This window comes from Mastigoproctus giganteus, chromosome 14, assembly GCF_048544385.1.
Source record: "Mastigoproctus giganteus isolate SK-2022 chromosome 14, ASM4854438v1, whole genome shotgun sequence".
Classification (NCBI taxonomy): domain Eukaryota; kingdom Metazoa; phylum Arthropoda; class Arachnida; order Uropygi; family Thelyphonidae; genus Mastigoproctus; species Mastigoproctus giganteus.
In genome coordinates this window covers 54,839,488-54,858,284 of record NC_143588.1, presented here as the reverse complement: position 1 = coordinate 54,858,284, position 18,797 = coordinate 54,839,488, and the positions used below count along the sequence as shown (strand labels likewise).

The 18,797-nt window shown below is 36.2% G+C and overlaps 1 protein-coding gene across 1 annotated transcript in view; it reads left to right on the top strand.

Annotated features, from left to right (window-relative positions):
- The window catches only part of chb (CLIP-associating protein), a 1,004,436-nt gene that overhangs the window by 739,215 nt on the left and 246,424 nt on the right, over positions 1-18,797 (top strand). Inside the window, exon 24 of the mRNA XM_090388867.1 lies at positions 13,286-13,357. Within this exon, the coding sequence (XP_090244993.1) occupies positions 13,286-13,357 (72 nt within the window). The remainder of the gene's footprint in view (positions 1-13,285; positions 13,358-18,797) is intronic.

Below are 18,797 nucleotides of genomic sequence, written 5' to 3'. Positions count from 1 at the left end.
TATTACTAAGCTATTTATCTTTCTAAAAGGTCATATTTATAATGTAAATTGCACTACACTTTCATTGTTTCCATATGTTCCCGACATAAGAATCAGTTTTGAATACCTTTGTGATATTTTTCTAAAACACATTTCTTGAGGTCATGACCATAAAACAATTTGTACTTTCCAGTTTATTAGGCTTTTCTGTTAGCACAATCTATTATAAACGAGTAGTAAACTCAATCTTATTGCATTTGCAATAATACCGATAACTGCAATTGTGTGGGTCTTTATGCTATTATTGTGAAATGTGTTCCCCTTCACTGAAATTTTCAATCATATAAAAAAACAAATTTCAGAAACTTCTCTTCGTTCCTATTTACGTATTACAATGATGAAGAGACCAGCAGAAAGTGCAAGTGCTGGAAGTGCCAGAAAACGAAACAAAATTGATTTTGAAATGAAGATGAAAATGATTAAGAAGTATGATGCAGGACAAAGTTTGTCATCTATTGCAAGGGAATTAGGTCTCACTGCTTCAACAGTGAATACTATTTTAAAGGACAGTGCATGTATAAAAGGACATGTCACAGGATCACCGCACTTAAGATCAACAGTGATCACAAAACAGCATTCAGGTGCTAAATCGAAGATGGAACAGCTGTTAATATTATGGATGGAAAATCAGATTCAGAAGTGAGTGCCCCTGAGCTAATGGAGAAAGCAAATGAATATAAAACACCATTATGCCTGTCGTTTGTGGATTATGAAAAGGCATTTGACTCCATACAGCATAAGGCAATGTTTCGGGCACTGAAAAGACAAGGCATAGATACAACATATATTATGATTTTGAAGAAAATATATGAGAGTGCTACCTCAAAGACAGTAGCAAATTTAAAATCGAGAAAGGAGTTCGACAAGGCGACACAATATCTCCGAAGCTGTTTACTGCTGCCCTTGAGGAAGCTTTCAGAAGATTAGACTGGTCGCAGAAAGGAGTCAATGTGAACGGAGAGTACCTAAACCATTTACGATTTGTAGATGACATTGTGGTCATAAGCCACGATCCCAAAGAATTAGAGGAAAATTTGAATCAGTTATGCACAGTTAGTAAGGATTTTGGACTAAAGATGAATATGGCTAAAACAAAAGTAATGATGAACAAGTATGTCACGGAAAGGGAAATAATGATTGAAGGAGCAGTAATTGAAAAGGTGAAGTCATATACTTATCTGGGACAAGTTATTAGCTGTAATAATGATAAATGGCTGGAGGTCAAGAGAAAAATAAATTTTGGATGTATAGCATTCGGGAAATATAGTCACATACTGAAGAGCAATATCCCAGTTTGTCTGAAACGTAAAATAATGAATCAATGTATACTCCCCACCATGACTTATGGAAGTGAAACTTGGGTACTCACCAAAAGATTGGAAGAGAAGCTGAGAACTACACAGTGAAGAATGGAACGAATTATACTGAGAATCAGACTGTTAGATAAGAAGAGAAACACATGGATTAGGCAGCAAACTCAAGTAAAGGACATTCTTATTAAAACTAAAGAACTAAAATGGTCTTGGGCAGGACACATAGCTCGAAGACATGATGACAGATGGACTAAGAAAATAACAGAATGGTACCCAAGAGGAGCTAGAAGAAAACCTGGAAGACAAAGGCGGAGATGGATAGATGAAATTCATGAGTTTTTGGGTAGTAAATGGATGGCCAGTGCTTAAAAGTTGCCAGAGAGGCCTTCATTCTGCAGTGGATTGAAAATGGCTGATGATGATGATGCCCCTGAGTCTAATGACAATTCAAGCAAAAGCAACAAGTATTTATAAAGATATCAAGGACGAGTATGGGAAATCCCATCCCAAGTTTGTGGCATGCGTCGGGTGGTTTATTAGATTCAAGCATCGTGCTGGTTTCAACAACGTTAAAGTATGCGGTGAAGGCGCCAGTGCCGATTCTGCAGCTGCAGAGAAATTTTCTGATGTGTTACAAAAAATTATTGATGAAGGCGTCTATACAATGCAACAAATTTTTCACATTGATGAAACTGCTCTGTATTGAAAAAAAAAATGCCAGATTGAACATACATTGCCAAAGAGGAAAATACAATGCCAGGTTTCAAGGCATCAAAGATAGGGCCATGTTCTTGCTTGGGGCTAATGCAGCGGGAGATTACAGATTAAAACCACTGCTTGTGCACCACCATTCTAGAAATCCTCGTGCATTTAAGGGTATCAATAAAGCCACCCTACCCGTGCATTTCCGATCACATCAGAGTGTGGATAACAATATCTCTCTTTGAGGATTGGTTTAAACTCTGCTTCATTCCCGAGGTTGAAAAATATTGTAAAGACAACATTCCTTTCAAGATTTTGCTTCTATTAGATAATGCCCCTGAGCATCCTACGCATCTAGATGATTTCAATTCGAACGTGAGAATCACGTTCTACCGCTAAACACGACTTCAATCATTCAACCTATGGATCAGGATATTATTTTGAATTTAAAAGCATACTATTTAATCACACATTTTCTCAGGCATTGTCTGCAGTAGATGATGAGAAAAATTTTACATTATGAGACTTTTGGAAATCTTACAATATTTACCACGCCATCTTAAACATTAATAAGCCCTGGGCGGAAATTACTAAATGTTGTTTAAATGGCGCAATGAAGAAAATATGCCCAAGGCACATAAAAGGCTTCAAAGGATTTGAAAAAGACGAATCATATGAAGAGGTTACAGATAAGATTTTAAAGGTTGCAGAGCTACTTCAGTTGGAGGTTGATGCCAAAGACGTGGAGAAGTTAATAGAGGAAGAAGAGAGAGAATTATCTAAGGAAGAACTTTTTGACTTGCAGGCAGCGATAGTGAAAGAAGAAAATGCTGACGAAGCTCAAGATAAACCAAATGAGGAGCCGAGATGCTTCGTCACCTTAGAGATGAAATGGCATTTCATGAAATTGCATCAGTAATGGCAAGATTTGAGAAGATGGACCCTGAAAGTGAACAATTATTAAAGGTTAACAGAGGGGTGAATGATATACTTGCTTGCTACAAAGAAATCTACGATGAAAAGAAAAAAGCCACTGTCCAGTCATCCATTAATATGTTCTTTTGTGAGGTTGAGTGGCCAACCCCCTTCTAAATCTCCACAGCCCTCAACCTCCGCAGTGGCGTACTTATCAGCTGAAGACGTCAATTCTGGCAACGATGGTCGAGGGGTAAAACTTACTGACGTTATGCCTGTCTCCTCTCTTTTTATGTAATTTTATAATTTTTAAATTTTTTAAATTGCACTCTTATTTTTACTGTGCATGTGATAAAAAAAATTTAATTAATACAATAAATAATTCTATTTACATGTTCATCAAGCCTTTCTTTTTTGATTCAATCAATTCAGCAAGCACAGTTGTGAGTGCTGCACAAGAATGCAATAAAATCCCACTTACGTGGTGTTCCACGGAGCGCCGCAACCCTTACGTAAGTCAGGGAGTTCCTGTATTTGAAAATTACTAAAAAATTGTGGCTCTAATATGACTATGAAACACCAAATTCAAGTTTTGGTTTTTGGACTCTTTGTACACATGGCTTTTAGTGCATTTCTTCATTCCGTTTTAAGAATTTCAATATTTAAGAAATTGTTTTGATCCTCATTGGCACATTTCAGAGACCATATTTTCAATACACCGTGATGACACAGGCGCCTCCGTAGCCAGGTGGGAAGGAGCAGCAGTGCGTAGCACACCCTTCTTGATTAGACCGGGGTTCGAGCCCGTCACCACCAAATACGGAACATGCGGAAAGGTCAGGGAATGACCACCGCACCGGAGCAATATGGCCTTAGTTGCTAATGCTCCTAAAAAACCAAATAACAACATAACCGTGATGACATCTGTGTTCCTCCAAAAGCAGTTTTAGGTGCATAATAATTATGCACCTTGTATAATTATTGTACCTTTCTGATGATATTTTTTGTGCTGTACGTTATTTAGGATAACTTTACTGGTGAATAAACTTCTTTTCAAATCGCAACAGCATATTTATGTCAGTCATACATATCAAAAACAAGATAAATTTAGCCAACATATCTAGATACATGAATTTTTATGGAAAAGTCCGAGTTCCTTTCCAGATTTCCTAAAGTAATTGTGACTGGTAAGAATATGATTCAAGAAATACCATGTAATAGACAATTGCTATTACTAATTCCAAAGAAAGAATGAATTTTTCTTGTTCTAAAAACAGCATATCAGTTTTCATTCTTCAATTCTTTCTCCGCTACATAGCCTGTATATGTTATAAGTTGTAATGAATCATAAAAATACATTTAACAGAAAAATCAATTAAAATCTAAATGTTCTAAAGGCAAGAGCTCCTCTTATGGCTTTAGAGACTTTAAAGGAATTATTGGCATTATTATATATATAGATATATACGTTGTATTAATATATTGAATTAAGACTAAGTAGCATTTAGGGCTAGAGCCTCAAGCTGCGAACAAATTTAGACTATGTATATAAAGTGCTTAGCATCATAATACACAGCCATTTCTGAATAAACAGAATATTTTTAAGGTGGCATCGTTTTAGGTTATATCTCATATTGTGAATACCTTCACAACGAGTTGCCATGATATTGCACTACTTCGAATAAGTAACGCTTCACCTAAGGAGAAGACTAGTGTTACTTATTCTCAGATAGGTACCACCACCCAGACAGCACTGTTTCAGGGCTATTTGGCCCTTCGTCAGTGAGTGGGTAGGTACCCAAGTGATGCAATGATGGCAAAAACAGTTATGAAGTATAACTCCACAATATGAGAGATGCCTGATGGTGTATGATGTATTTAGACTAAGGCGCATTTAGGGCTAGAGCCTCAAGCTGCGAACAAATTTAGACTATGTATATAAAGTGCTTAGCATCATAATACACAGCCATTTCTGAATAAACAGAATATTTTTAAGGTGGCATCGTTTTAGGTTATATCTCATATTGTGAATACCTTCACAACGAGTTGCCATGATATTGCACTACTTCGAATAAGTAACGCTTCACCTAAGGAGAAGACTAGTGTTACTTATTCTCAGATAGATACCACCACCCAGACAGCACTGTTTCAGGGCTATTTGGCCCTTCGTCAGTGAGTGGGTAGGTACCCAAGTGATGCAATGATGGCAAAAACAGTTATGAAGTATAACTCCACAATATGAGAGATGCCTGATGGTGTATGATGTATTTAGACTAAGGCGCATTTAGGGCTAGAGCCTCAAGCTGCGAACAAATTTAGACTATGTATATAAAGTGCTTAGCATCATAATACACAGCCATTTCTGAATAAACAGAATATTTTTAAGGTGGCATCGTTTTAGGTTATATCTCATATTGTGAATACCTTCACAACGAGTTGCCATGATATTGCACTACTTCGAATAAGTAACGCTTCACCTAAGGAGAAGACTAGTGTTACTTATTCTCAGATAGGTACCACCACCCAGACAGCACTGTTTCAGGGCTATTTGGCCCTTCGTCAGAAGGTATTCACAATATGAGATATAACCTAAAACGATGCCACCTTAAAAATATTCTGTTTATTCAGAAATGGCTGTGTATTATGATGCTAAGCACTTTATATACATAGTCTATATTGAATTAAATATGCATAAATGGATGTGATAGTTATACAAAGTGCCAGCAACTAGCAGGGTGAGGAAAGTAGAAAAAGAAGTATAGTAGATTTATGAAAGATGAAAGAATGTTAAAATCCTAGAGGTTATGATAAATTTAAGAAAAATTATGGGCTGAATTACCAAGACAATATAAACTGGGGGAACTGTAAAGGAAAATTAGTACATCAAAATAATATAATGCAAATAAAATGAAAATAAAAGTTTAAAAAATATATATTATGGCTGGAGATATTGGGGGAACGTATTTAGAAAATGGTCAAATATAGGTAATGCAAATATGCATGATCTGATGTCAGCAGGAATAATTATTGATACATGATCAGGTATTTCATCAAGGGACTACCCCTGACCATGTATCAGGAACTGCGTTTCTGTACTAGTCCATACTAGTAGAAGAAAAGTGAATGGCCAAAAGAAGTCATGATAAAGAAATTAGCACTTTCTAATACAGTAATGGACAAGGTGGTCCTAATGCTGTGTAATTTATTGAGGTATAAATAATTTAGTTAAAATAGAAAAATGTTAAAATGAATATGTAGAATTTATTGTCGGATTTAATTTTGTGTAGATAGGAAATCAATTTAGAACAAGCAAATGGTATAAAGTGAGGTATTAAATTGAAGAAGGGGAATGGAAAAAGGAGTATTTTAAATAGAGTTACATTGAATACCCACACAGACACACTTTTTTTTTTTTCTTTTTTTTTTTTGATTTGGAAGTTGTTGGCGCATCTGCTTCTGTGGCCATATTGCACCTCCCAAGGTTTTTACAGTACTTTGATCCAAGCCCGAGGCGGGAATCGAACCCGCGACCTTTGGGTTGCCGGGCAGGTACTTTACCCACTCGGCTAGCCCAGTCGGCTACAGACACACATACACACATATATATATAATATGTTGTATAATATTGAAGACAGTTCAAGTAGACAATACCAAGATGGATTTAAAGAAACGCAAGGGATAAAGTAAGGTATGATATATAAATATATATATATACAAAAAAATTAAAATGTATACATAACTCATCGTTGTCTACCCACAATCTAGGTGACTTCAACTGGGGCCAGCCACCAAGACTAGAGGCAAAAAACGACAAGGAGTTTTCTGTTTCTGTAATGATCAATATCTGCTAAGATATATAAATTCAGATATTAAGTAATTTGAATCTAAACCGATTAAAGATAGTTAAATTTTTAGAATCAAAAGAAAGATAGTATAAATGCAAGCACATATTGAACATCGTTGACCCGACAGAGAACATAATTTAATAATTAAAATAAGAATAAATGTAAAGTATAAGGCATATCTACCGTATCCAGTACTAATGTAGTAACAACAGTAGTTGTCATGAAATAACAATCCCTCTAGTGAGTTTATATACATGTGGCGTCCCCTATGTGATGGATATGGTAAAAATAAATAATTAATTAATTAAATTTAAGTTAACGCAAAGAGAAGCATGCAGATAGTAAGATTTACAATTTATTAACTTTCTTTCTTTCCATGTTACCCATATATATATATATGAAAAAATAACATTGACATCACATACTTAGATTTCAGTAAAGCTTTTGACTATTCCACTTGGAAGACTGCTGTACAAATTAGAGCTGTGTGGTGGCATTGGGGCAAGTTACTTTTGTGAATAAAGGAATGATTGAAGCCAGAGGGTAGTTATTTATGGTCACTGCCATTCTTGGACTAATGTTATTACTGAAGTCCTCCAGGGTTCATTGCTGGACCTGTAGTTGTTTTCAACATTTATTAATGAGATTCATGGAAGCATATCAAGCTTATTGACTAAGTTCACAAATGATGTAAATTTGGCAAGGTGGTTAATGACAAGAATCAAAGTATACTACTGCAACAAGAACTAGAAAAATTTGGCAGATGGGCTGAGAAGTGGCAATTGAGGTTAAACATTCACAAATGCAAGGTACTGCATATGGATAGCAGTAATCCCAGAAGAATATACTATATGTTCTACATTCTCCACACTCAGGATAGTGGAGAATGAAAAAGACTTCTGGTTAATTATGCAATTAGACATGAAGTGCTTCAAAAAGTGCAGACAGGCTGTTAGAACAGCTTATTGGGTTTTGTCAATGATATGCAGGAATTTTGCAAGTAGGGATACTTACAGAAACAGTTAGGTAATTGCAAAATTAGTTAGGCCACATCCTGAGTACCGCATGCAGGTCTGGAAGTCTCATTTTAAGAAGGCTGCAGATGTCTTGGAATGGGTGAACAGCAGAGTAACCAGATTTGTCAATTGCACTAAAAGGGTACTCGTACCATGAAATACTTCAGTTCTTTAAATTGCAGCACTTGAAAACTAGGCACCTGCCAGGAGACCTGATTGAAGTGTTCAAGGCTTTAAATGGATTGGGCTAACTAAATGCTAATAGCATCCTTACCTTTCCTCAGATAATGTACATAAGAGGACATAAACTTCAGCTAGCAGTTAGTTGATTGTTGGAACCAATTGCCATCTTGATATATTGAATTTGGGTAGTTTGAATAAATTTAAGGAAGAATTAGACATCGTAAGAAGAGATGGACGTTTGAGTTTGTGTGTTTTGCTTGTTTTGGCTAATGGTGTATAAATTTGCATTATTTGCCACTCGCTATTAATACTATTAATAGAAATTAGAATATTACATTGATCTCTTGAGTTTCATTTATTTGCTAATATAATGATTTTCACCTGGCATTTTTTATTTTATTTTATTATTACAGTGAAACTTCCCTTTAACGGACAGCCATGGGGAATGAGAATGTGTCCGTTAGAGAGAAGTGTCTGCTAACAAGAAGTCTGAGGGAGAAAAAAAAAAAGAAAGAAAAATCGTTAAACGTTTAATGTAAAATTAAATTATATACAGATTTTGCACAATATTTTTGTAAATAATATACATACAATTGTGCTATGCATATTATTACTTTATCTTAAGAAAAATACATTCAGTAATCACTTATTTTCTTCTATTTTCATTGGTGGTTCGTCGTTAATATGTTCTTCGACAGAATGACCTCCTTCCATTTCTTCATCCTCATGAGGAACTTCTTGAAAAATGTCGATGATAATGTCGTTGATATCTATAGCACCATCTACTGTAGTGAGGTTCAAGTCTATATCTTTGTAGCCAGGGTCACTTGTAGCTGAAGTATTGTACATTATCAATAGATGTTGAAGTCCTTGTTCTTCTTAGTGCTCCACATTGCTGTTCACAACTTCAATTTTTGCGTTTGAGAAGCCAGACTTTACAAAACAGTTCACGACAGTTTGTTTTCTAATTGCGTTTACCGAAGAGGAAATCCATTGAATCGCATCTAGGATGCTGAGTTTCTTTGCAAGGTCACTCGCACATGTTACATCGTCATGTTTTCAATGAGATGTCTTAAAACACGTTTTCTGTAGTGAAGTTTAAAATTTTTTATTATCCCTTGATCCAAGGGCTGACACTCTGCAGATGTGTTTGGTGCAGAAAAACGATTTGAATGTTGGACAATTCAATGTGTGGGTGAGATGCAGCGTTATCCATGAAAAGAATAATTTTTCTGTTTTGACGAATCATGTTTTGGTTAAAGTGACTTATCCATTCGCTCATGATATCTCGTGTCATCCACACTTTTTTATTAGACTTCCAGTCAACATTCAAAAGATTCAACTTTATGCCCTTGAAACAACGAGGATTTTGTGGTTTTCCTATAAAAGAGGTTGTTCAGTCTCCCAGCATATTTGTACACAATAGTACAGTCAAGCATTCCTTAGAAATTTTTCTGCCCTGGCACTTTTCGTTTTTTAGACTCAGTTTTTTCAGGAAGAGCTTTAAAAAACAACCCTGTTTCATCACAATTTTAAGTATTCTTAGCTTCAAAATCACGACATAAATCTTCCAATTTGACGGTCCACTCTGTTACAACCCCAGTATCAACAGATCCACCTTCACCAAGTACGGTTTTCCAAGAAATTTTGTGCCGAGTTTTGAACTTGTCTAGCCATCCCACAGAAGCTTTGAACTCATTTACTCCCATAGATTTCGCAACCTCCAAAGCCTTTTCCCTAATAATAGGCCCATTAGTGGCAATTTTTTTAGCACGTGTGCGACAAAACCACTCATATGTAACATTGTCAATATGAAGTCCAACAGGTTTTGGGAATGATTTTTGAACCTGATCATTTACGTGTTGCCAAAATTGTTTGAGCAGTTCATTTTTTTTTTTCTTTAGGATGTCGCTTACCTGTGTCTTACCGATTTTGAATTTTGCAGCGAGATTGCAAACACAATTTTTTTGCCGATCATATGCATTAATGAGTTCGACATTTATCTTTTAAAGTTAAATGTTTACGAGAAGACATTGTGCACGACACTGAACAAAACTGAAAACTCAAACTCAAAAGACGAAAGGCCGACCAAATTCATCAGAAGTTTTACACGTGCCTTAAAATTCTTGAAAAAGGGTTTAGAACCGCGACATAAACCTTGATAAAATTCAGAGAATCGGAAATAGAAAATAAACACACGATTGAGGCAATACGTGGAAGAAACATTCGTAGAAAAGGGGCTGTGAGCTCGCCCGTTGTCCGTTATGGGGAGATCAAATTAAGTGCTAATCTAAACGAAACAGTGCAGATTGCCTGTCCGTTACAGAGAATGTCCGCTAGACAGAAGCTGAAAACACGTTAAAACCAATAGAGGAGAGTTGGGGAATTTGAAAATGTCCGTTGTGGAGAGGTGTCCTTTAGGAGAAGTTTCACTGTATTATTTTTATTTTTTCATTTTTCAAAATGAATAACTGCTTGAATTATTTTGAAACAAAATATTCTGGAGTATATCAAAGAAAACATTTAGTGTATAAGGAGAGAGAGGCTTCAAAAAAGATTTGTATTCACCCAGAAGTAGTGATAGAAGGTTGAAACAGATGCCATAGTCACCAGACAAAATGACACATTTGTGCCACCTCTCAATGGACTTCCACAGACCAGTTTGCCTTTGATTCCAACCATCTCACATCATAGAGATTCTGTACTAACAAACATCTGAATCCAGGAAAGCTTTCATCGTGCTCAGGCTGCTTTGATAAGAAGGATGACCCCCATCATCCCTTTATCTGCCCTATCCTTAAATACATTGTACATGCCATACTGAAACTCATCATCTTCTATTTCCGAGTGGCACCATGATTCTGTAAACCCTATTATGTCAGTGTTACTTGTCATAACCAGCAGTTCAAATTCACTCATTTTATTTACGACACTTTGACAGTACTGTATAAACAATTAAAACTTAGCGTTCTTGTATAGTTATCTACCCTGACACACCCCTTGAATTTAGGCTTGCTTCCCTGTCATTGTTTACCTTCTCATTTGAAATGTTTTTTCCCTCAGAACATCTTGCTAATATGATCTGTTGTGGTAACAAACAAGAACTCTTGAGGTATGTGCAAGCAAGCATTACTTTGACCAGTATTATCAGATAAACATATATTTATAAAACCTTGTTCCCCTCAAATCACGTTTCCCTGAACCCTTAAGGAATTCTCAATAATAAGGGCAAAAACCCTTGCACCACCTCTATTTAAATGTATCCTATCTCTACAAAACAGATTCCTTCTACCTAAGAGTCTTCTACCAAGCTGATAAAAATTTCCCACCAAAAGCCTTGTAGAGTCCTTCAAGCCTCGAGTTCATCCACAAGGCTTTCAGCATATAATCCCTCCTATCATGCCTGGGCAGAATTGAAGACACATAGCAATTCTGACCTAACTCACTGCATTATTTCAGCATGGTCCTATTTTTGTCTAACAGATTGTCAGATGGTGTGTGCTTAATATCATTAGTCCCCACATGAATAATTATATTCTCTTTACCCCCACACCCTTAAACTCTGACGATCTGTTGGTGGCATCATTAATTGTTACTCCCGGCAGACATACCCTGGTTCTAGTCCATTTATCCTTATTACAAAAAAATTTCCCTGTTTCCCTGGCAATGGGGTCTTCTAATAGAACTAAGTCCTTCTGAACCAGAGCCGTTTGCACTTGGTTATTCTGCTCTGGTGCCAAAGCGGGAGTGCATCACTTGGTAGGTTACTAGACTCCTGAGTCACTGACGAGCTCCTAGTTACATTATTCTCGATGACAAGCACCCATTTTTTCAGTGACTCACTTCTAGCAATACACCAAATTTTAACTTTAGATCGGTACACCCCATACAACGGTGACATAGAAAAGAATTGCCAGGTGAACTATGATTATCCACTAGGTCGACCTTGGAATACATGCCACAGGGTCTGCAAATAAAATCATAATTCACCCAGAAATTGCCGTCCGCTGTTTCTGTATAAGTCACGTTACCCTCTGACAAAGTGTTCAAGGTGGATCTTGTCACAACCATTGTTAAAATTTACTAAATATCACAGAAAGTAACTTTAATATATATATATATATATTAATCAATTAACTTTACAATATATTAAATAAATTATTTAAAAACAAAATTATCTGACCTCCTTGATCCTATCACCTCTCTAATCACTATGCTTTCCCTGCACTATGAAGACATGTCTGCTCACTACAAATGCCAAAATTTTAATGTGAAACTTAGAAGTGTAGTTTCTAAGAAAAATGGGAAACGTAGCATCATTCCATCACCTGTAATTGCTTCAGTAATATTCTATTAAAAATGTATAACAGAGAGGAAAAAATACACAGAGAAACAAAGTCTGTAATTATGGCCAGCAGTGTTTCTGTCATGAATTAGTAAGAATATGTCATGTTTACTTACAGTAATTGAAAGCCTACTGGCTGCCAGACATAGAAGGCATACATATAAGCTGACAATGGAGTTTTTGGATGCTTTAAATTAGATATTAGGAATAATTAGATATTATTTGATACCTTTATATTAGATATCAAAAAGTGGGGGGAGGCATGGACTTTGAAAATATCCAGGTTTGGGGCAATTTTGTTTTTTGGACAGCTGGATTTCAGAAGACATTTTACCTGAAAGGATGTATATTACTAGTTGAAACTTACGTTTTCATGATAAGATAATTCTCAAACTTTCAATAAATCATAATACAAATGGCTTTAAATCCATTAACATGTTTGTATAGATTCATAAAAATATTCAAAATATTTGATTACTAACTAATGATTTCAATTAAATTAACAATATTTTTAAAATTCAAATATAAAGATTACAGCAGTGCAACTAACACATACTTAATAAAGCAGTCTGAATAGTGAGGAAAGGAGAAAAGATCATCTCATCTTAGTCTTGAAAGTAGTTCGATCACACTGCAAGTCCTTGTTTCTGAGTCAGACTTGGATACAAACATTGTAGTATCACTTTGTTGATAAATGAATTGCCGTGACATTAATTTGTACCTTACTTTCCCAAGACCTTTTCAATTGTGTCTATAGCACAAATGAATTGCAAGGATGAAGAAGTTTTGTTTTTGTGCTTAAAAACAAAGACAAGAAATGTAATTGCTGTATTTTGTTGTTAAATATATCATCAGAATGTAACTTATTTTTGTCTTTTTAATCCAGAAATTTTAGTTGGTTTTCTTTTTTGAATATATATGTTAAAGCTCTGGAGAGGAGGCCTTCTCGTACCAGAAGTTTAATGGGAGCAGGTGAAAAATACTCCCCAGCTATTACAAGTAAGTATTCATGCTATTTTATATAAATTATTTTGAGAAGAGCTTTAAGATAAGGGAAGTGTGTTATATGCAAAGAACGTTTTAAAAGTTACTTTACATTATTTATTATAATAATAAGTGGGCTCAGTTATGCCAAAGCTAAATGGTCCACCTCTATAGCTGGATGAAGATGAGAAGTAGAAATATTGAACATACTGCATCAATTAAGGTGGAGGATAAAGTCACTCATATTCAAGCCTACAGATGGGTCAGTTCGAAAAGTCAGAGACATTCATCCCAAGGATGACAGTAGAGTAGTCGGCGCTGTTCACCATACAGCTATCACAGCTGAAGGCAAGGCCACCTAACCCAACCAACTGGAAGTGCTACCTGCACAATTACACTAGTGACCACGCAGGAAGGAAGAAAATGCCAAATCATGAAGTGGGGCATCAAAAAGAATATGTTCATCGTGCAAGCATACTACGAAGTAACCAGGCTAGAGACCAATGTGAAAATATACAGGATGAAACTACACACCGAATAGCAGACCAGAGATGGACCATTATCGCGAAGAACCTGACAGCCCCTGCAATCTTGGAAAAAATTAAGCGGGATGTGAGCTACCAACTATAAAGAATGAGGAATATGGACACAACTGAACCAGAACTAGAGGAGGAACAGCAAATACAACCCAGTACAGCTGAAATGGAAAGAGGCAGCATCGTGATATTCAGAATAGAAGAAGAGTGGAAGATGGGCTTAGCAGAATTTAAGGGAATGGACCCAATTGATGAATAATAGACACAGACTACATTAACAACAACAACGAAGTAACACTAGACACCATCCACATAGCCATTTACTATGATGCTTTATAGCAGGGGTGGCCAACAAGTCGATTGCAATCTACCAGTCGATCGTGACTTTAATTTGTCGATCATGGCGAATTTTAAATATATATAAAGATAGATTAGTCAAAGTCTAAATATTATTATTATTATTATCCCCCCCCCCCCCGCATACGCTTATTACAAATCCGTTGAGCCACATGACCACTATTGTCGTGCAGCCGCTGCTTGTCTAGTGAGAATTCACGCAGTTCATTGTGGAGAGCATTGTGTATATGTCGAATTCTTATTTAGCTTAGTTAATATTAATAACTGGACAATACTTATACGTTAATTTAATACCCTTTGATTTAAAATTAATACTACGAAAAAGAGTAAAATGTATCATTTCGTCGCCACCAAATATGGAGGATGCGGAAAGGTCAGGAAATGACCACCGCATATCCCGGAGCAATATGGCCTTAGTTGCTAATGCTCCTAAAAACCAAACAACATGTATCATTTTCATCGAGTGTGGGAACTAGAATACTTTTTTTGTAATGATAAAAGAAAAATGTGACGCACTCCATGGTAAATACCAATCATATTTTCCGCCTAATAGTGACCTTAGAAAAAAATAAATTAAAAGAATATAAATGCAGATTATTTACACAACAAAATTTCTTCGTAACACGTAATTTACAATCTAAAGCAGTAACTGTAGCATCATTTAAAATGAGTCGTCATCTTGCAAAAAAATGCAAATTATTTTCTGATGGTCAATTCATCAAAGATGCATTTTTAGAAATAACAGATTCTCTTTTTGAAAATTGTAAGAACAAAAATGAAATTAAAAGTGCCCTTCAAGATCTGCAATTATCTCGAAATACTGTGATGCGACGCATCGAAAAAAAAATGAGTAAAAATGTGAGCGAACAATTGTGTGCTCATATTACTAATTGTGTGTCCTTTTCTTTACAACTGGATGAATGTACAGACATCAGTGATACAGCCCAAATGCTCGTTTTTATTCGTATGTTTTTCAATGATTTTTTTTTTTATGTAACTAGAGACAGCCACTAGAGAAAGAACTGCTGGGTATCATTTCATTAAAAGAAAGAACTAGAGGTCTTGATATATTTAGAGCATTCAAAAATTTTATTGAAAAAAATTAAATTACCACTATTTAAGCTCGTATCTATAACAACAGATGGAGCTAAAGCAATGATGGGGCATCTTAACGGATTCATCACATTGTACCAAAACGATGATGAATTCCCAGATTTTTTGAGTTACCACCATTATCATCCACCAAAGCATGTTAGCCAGCAAGAGATTAAATACTAAAAGTGTTAGGGACATACATTTCAAAATGGTGAATTCCAGAGGACAATCTCTTCAAAGGAGACTTTTCAAATGCACTTCGATGGAAATGAACCAGATCTGATATTATACACAGATGTGAAGTGGCCGAGTCGGAGTAAGTTTCTACAGATTTCGAAATTTGCCGAATGAAATTAAAAATTTGTTGATCAAAGGGGAGATGATTATCAGCACCTACAAGATACGAGTGGTTGTGTGATCTGGCATTTTTGGAAGATTTTACCAGTAAATTAAGTGATCTTAATTTGGAATTACAAGGAAAAAATAAAAATGTGGGTGACATGACTAGTAGTATTTCTGCATATAAATATCAATTTTTTGCAATTGCTAAGGATCTCAAAGAAAAAAAATTCAATCATTTTGCAAATATGCAAGATCATTTGCAAAAATATCCTGTTTTCGAATTTTACAGTGAGAAATATGTTTCTGAAATTGAGAATGTTGTAGATGATTTTGAAACCAGATTCAGTGATTTTAAAACAATTGAAGACATTGTTCAATATACTGTATTTCTTATCCATTTAATGTCGACTTAGATATGAAACAAATTGCAGAAAAAAATCGCTGACATTTTTCACACTCAGAAAATATTACTTTAAAATGAAATTAAAACATTGCAAAACGATATCTTCCTAAAAGCCAGGTCATCAGAAAAAGACTTGGAAATATGTTTGCCGAGAAAAGTACTGGAAAAAATGCCGTGAACTTTTAAATTCCTGTTTTGGTTCCACCTATCTTTGTGAATCGGCCTTTTCATATTTGAAACAAAAAAAGACGAAGAATCGCTCTACTCTTACGGACTTGCATACAGAAGATTCTTTACGGTTGGCCTTATCACAGATATCCCTGATTTTGAAAGCTTGCCAGATGACATGAAGACACAAACTTCACATAAATTAAAAATTTAAATACGTATGAATTTAAAGAATTCTGAATTGTATTTAATTTTAAAATTTATAAACAACATTTTTCAATATGTGTTGATTAACCTCTTTAACCATGTGTAGTGAAATTCTTGAGATGGTAGATTGTGGCACATTTTGAAGAAAATAAGTCATTCGCATCACAAATTAAGTTGGCCACCCCTGCTTTATAGCAACCACCAGGAACAGAAGAGAAACCAGAGACCAACAGAAAAAAAAAAATGCAAAGACATGTAACCAGCAGCCTGGGAAAGAAAACTACAGGAGAAGATAGAACTAAGAGTAAAGGTAGGTCAACTGACCCAGTACCAACAGGGTAACAGAAGTAAGATGCTGATCAGAAAAGTGAAGAGTCCTTAAGAAAGACAACATTCACAGCAAACATGAGACCTATAATCAGGGGATCAAAAAATACCTTGACAGTCAAGCAGAACCTCCTGGCACTCAGCAAGAGAATTTGCTGATACACAGAGAGTGCTCAGAGGAAACCAGACAACTGAATATTTGATGGAAACCAGAGAGCCTTGTACATAAAAATCAGAGAACAGTAGTAAGAAAGCAAGAACCCTACCCAACCAGAAGGCACTCAAGGAGTTTGACAACCTGTGGAGCAACAAAATTAGCTATAATTTCTGATATTTCCCACCCCCCTTCCCCACCCCCAGATAGTAGTAGTAGTGGCATGTGATGCAAGTGTATGAGCTTATGCAGCATCAGCCAAAAAAAAAAAAAAAAAAATCACACCATTTCCTCCAAATGCCTGTCCAGTTCCTCCTTAAATTTATTCAACCTATCAACTTCCACAATAACAGATGGAAGTTTGTTTCAGCAATTAACCACCCACTGGCTAAAGGCAAATTTCCGCACATCTATTCTACATCTGTCCTTTCTTAATTTGAATTTATGCCCCCTTAGGTTCGTAATCTGAACAAGTGGAAGAATCCCATCAGAATTCAGCGTGCTCAACCCATTCAAGGCCTTATATACCTCAATCAGATCACCGTGCAGGTGCCTAGTCTCCAGCCACTGCAATTTGCAGAACTTAAGCCTCTCTTGGTAAGAGGATCCCTTCATTCCCCTCACCAATCTTGTTGCCCTTCTATGTAAACCTAGTAAATCTACATGCTCAAGTAAATCTACATGCTTCCTAAAATGAGGCCTCCAGACCTGTATGCAGTACTCAAGGCGTGGCCTGACTATTGCCTTATACAGAGGGATAATCACCTCCTTTTCCCTGCTAGCAAAATTCCTATATATCATTGACAAAACCCCATGACCTGCCCTAGCAGCCTGTCTGCATTGCTCAGAGAACTTCATATCTGACTGCACAATTACTCCCAGGTCTTTTTCATTTTCTACCACCTTAAGTGTTGTACCACACAGTTGGTACGGTTTCTCTGGGGGGGGGGGGGTTACTTCTACCCATATGCAGTACTTTGCATTAGTCAAGGTTAAACTTCAGTTGCCACTTAGCCCATCTGCCCAAATTATCTAGATCCTGTTGCAGTAGCACACTGCCATTACTGTAATTAACAACCCTGCCAACCTTTGTATCATCTGCAAACTTCGACATTAAGCCTGATATACCTTCATCAATATCATTGATAAATATACAAAACAACAGTGGACCTAACACCGAACCCTGTGGGACACCACTAATAACATTAGTCCATGAAGAGCAGCACCCATTGATTACCACCCTCTGTCTTCTCGCACTTAACCATCCTTTTATCCATTGTAGCAACTTACCCTTAATACCATTCTGCTCCAATTTGTACAATAGTCTTCCATGCGCAACAGTGTCAAAAGCTTTCCTGAAATCCAAATATATGATATCAAAATTATTTTTTGCATCATAATCATATCATAATATCCTATCAAATTTGTCAGACAAGTCTTTCCCTTAACAAACCCATGCTGTGTCTGAATTATTGCTGCAGTCTTGTCTAGATGATCCTGCAATGCATCTTTAACCAGTGACTCCATTATTTTACCCGGAACAGAAGTTAAACTAACTGGTCTGTAATTACTCGTGTCACCCTTCGATCCCCCTTTGTGAATTGGCGATACATTTGCACATCTCCAGTCCGTGGGAACCTCCCCTGAGTCCAAGGATGCTCTCATAATTATGGCTAAGGGTTTGCTTAGTTGCTTTGCCGCCTCCTTTAATATAACTGGATAGATCCCATCCACCCCAGGTGCTTTTCTTGCGTTTAACTTCAACAATTTCCCTTCCACTTTGCTCTCAGTTATTACAAGATCATTAAGCACCCTGCTACAATTTGATAACCTTCTGCCATTTTCAAACCTTAATAATTCCTCACG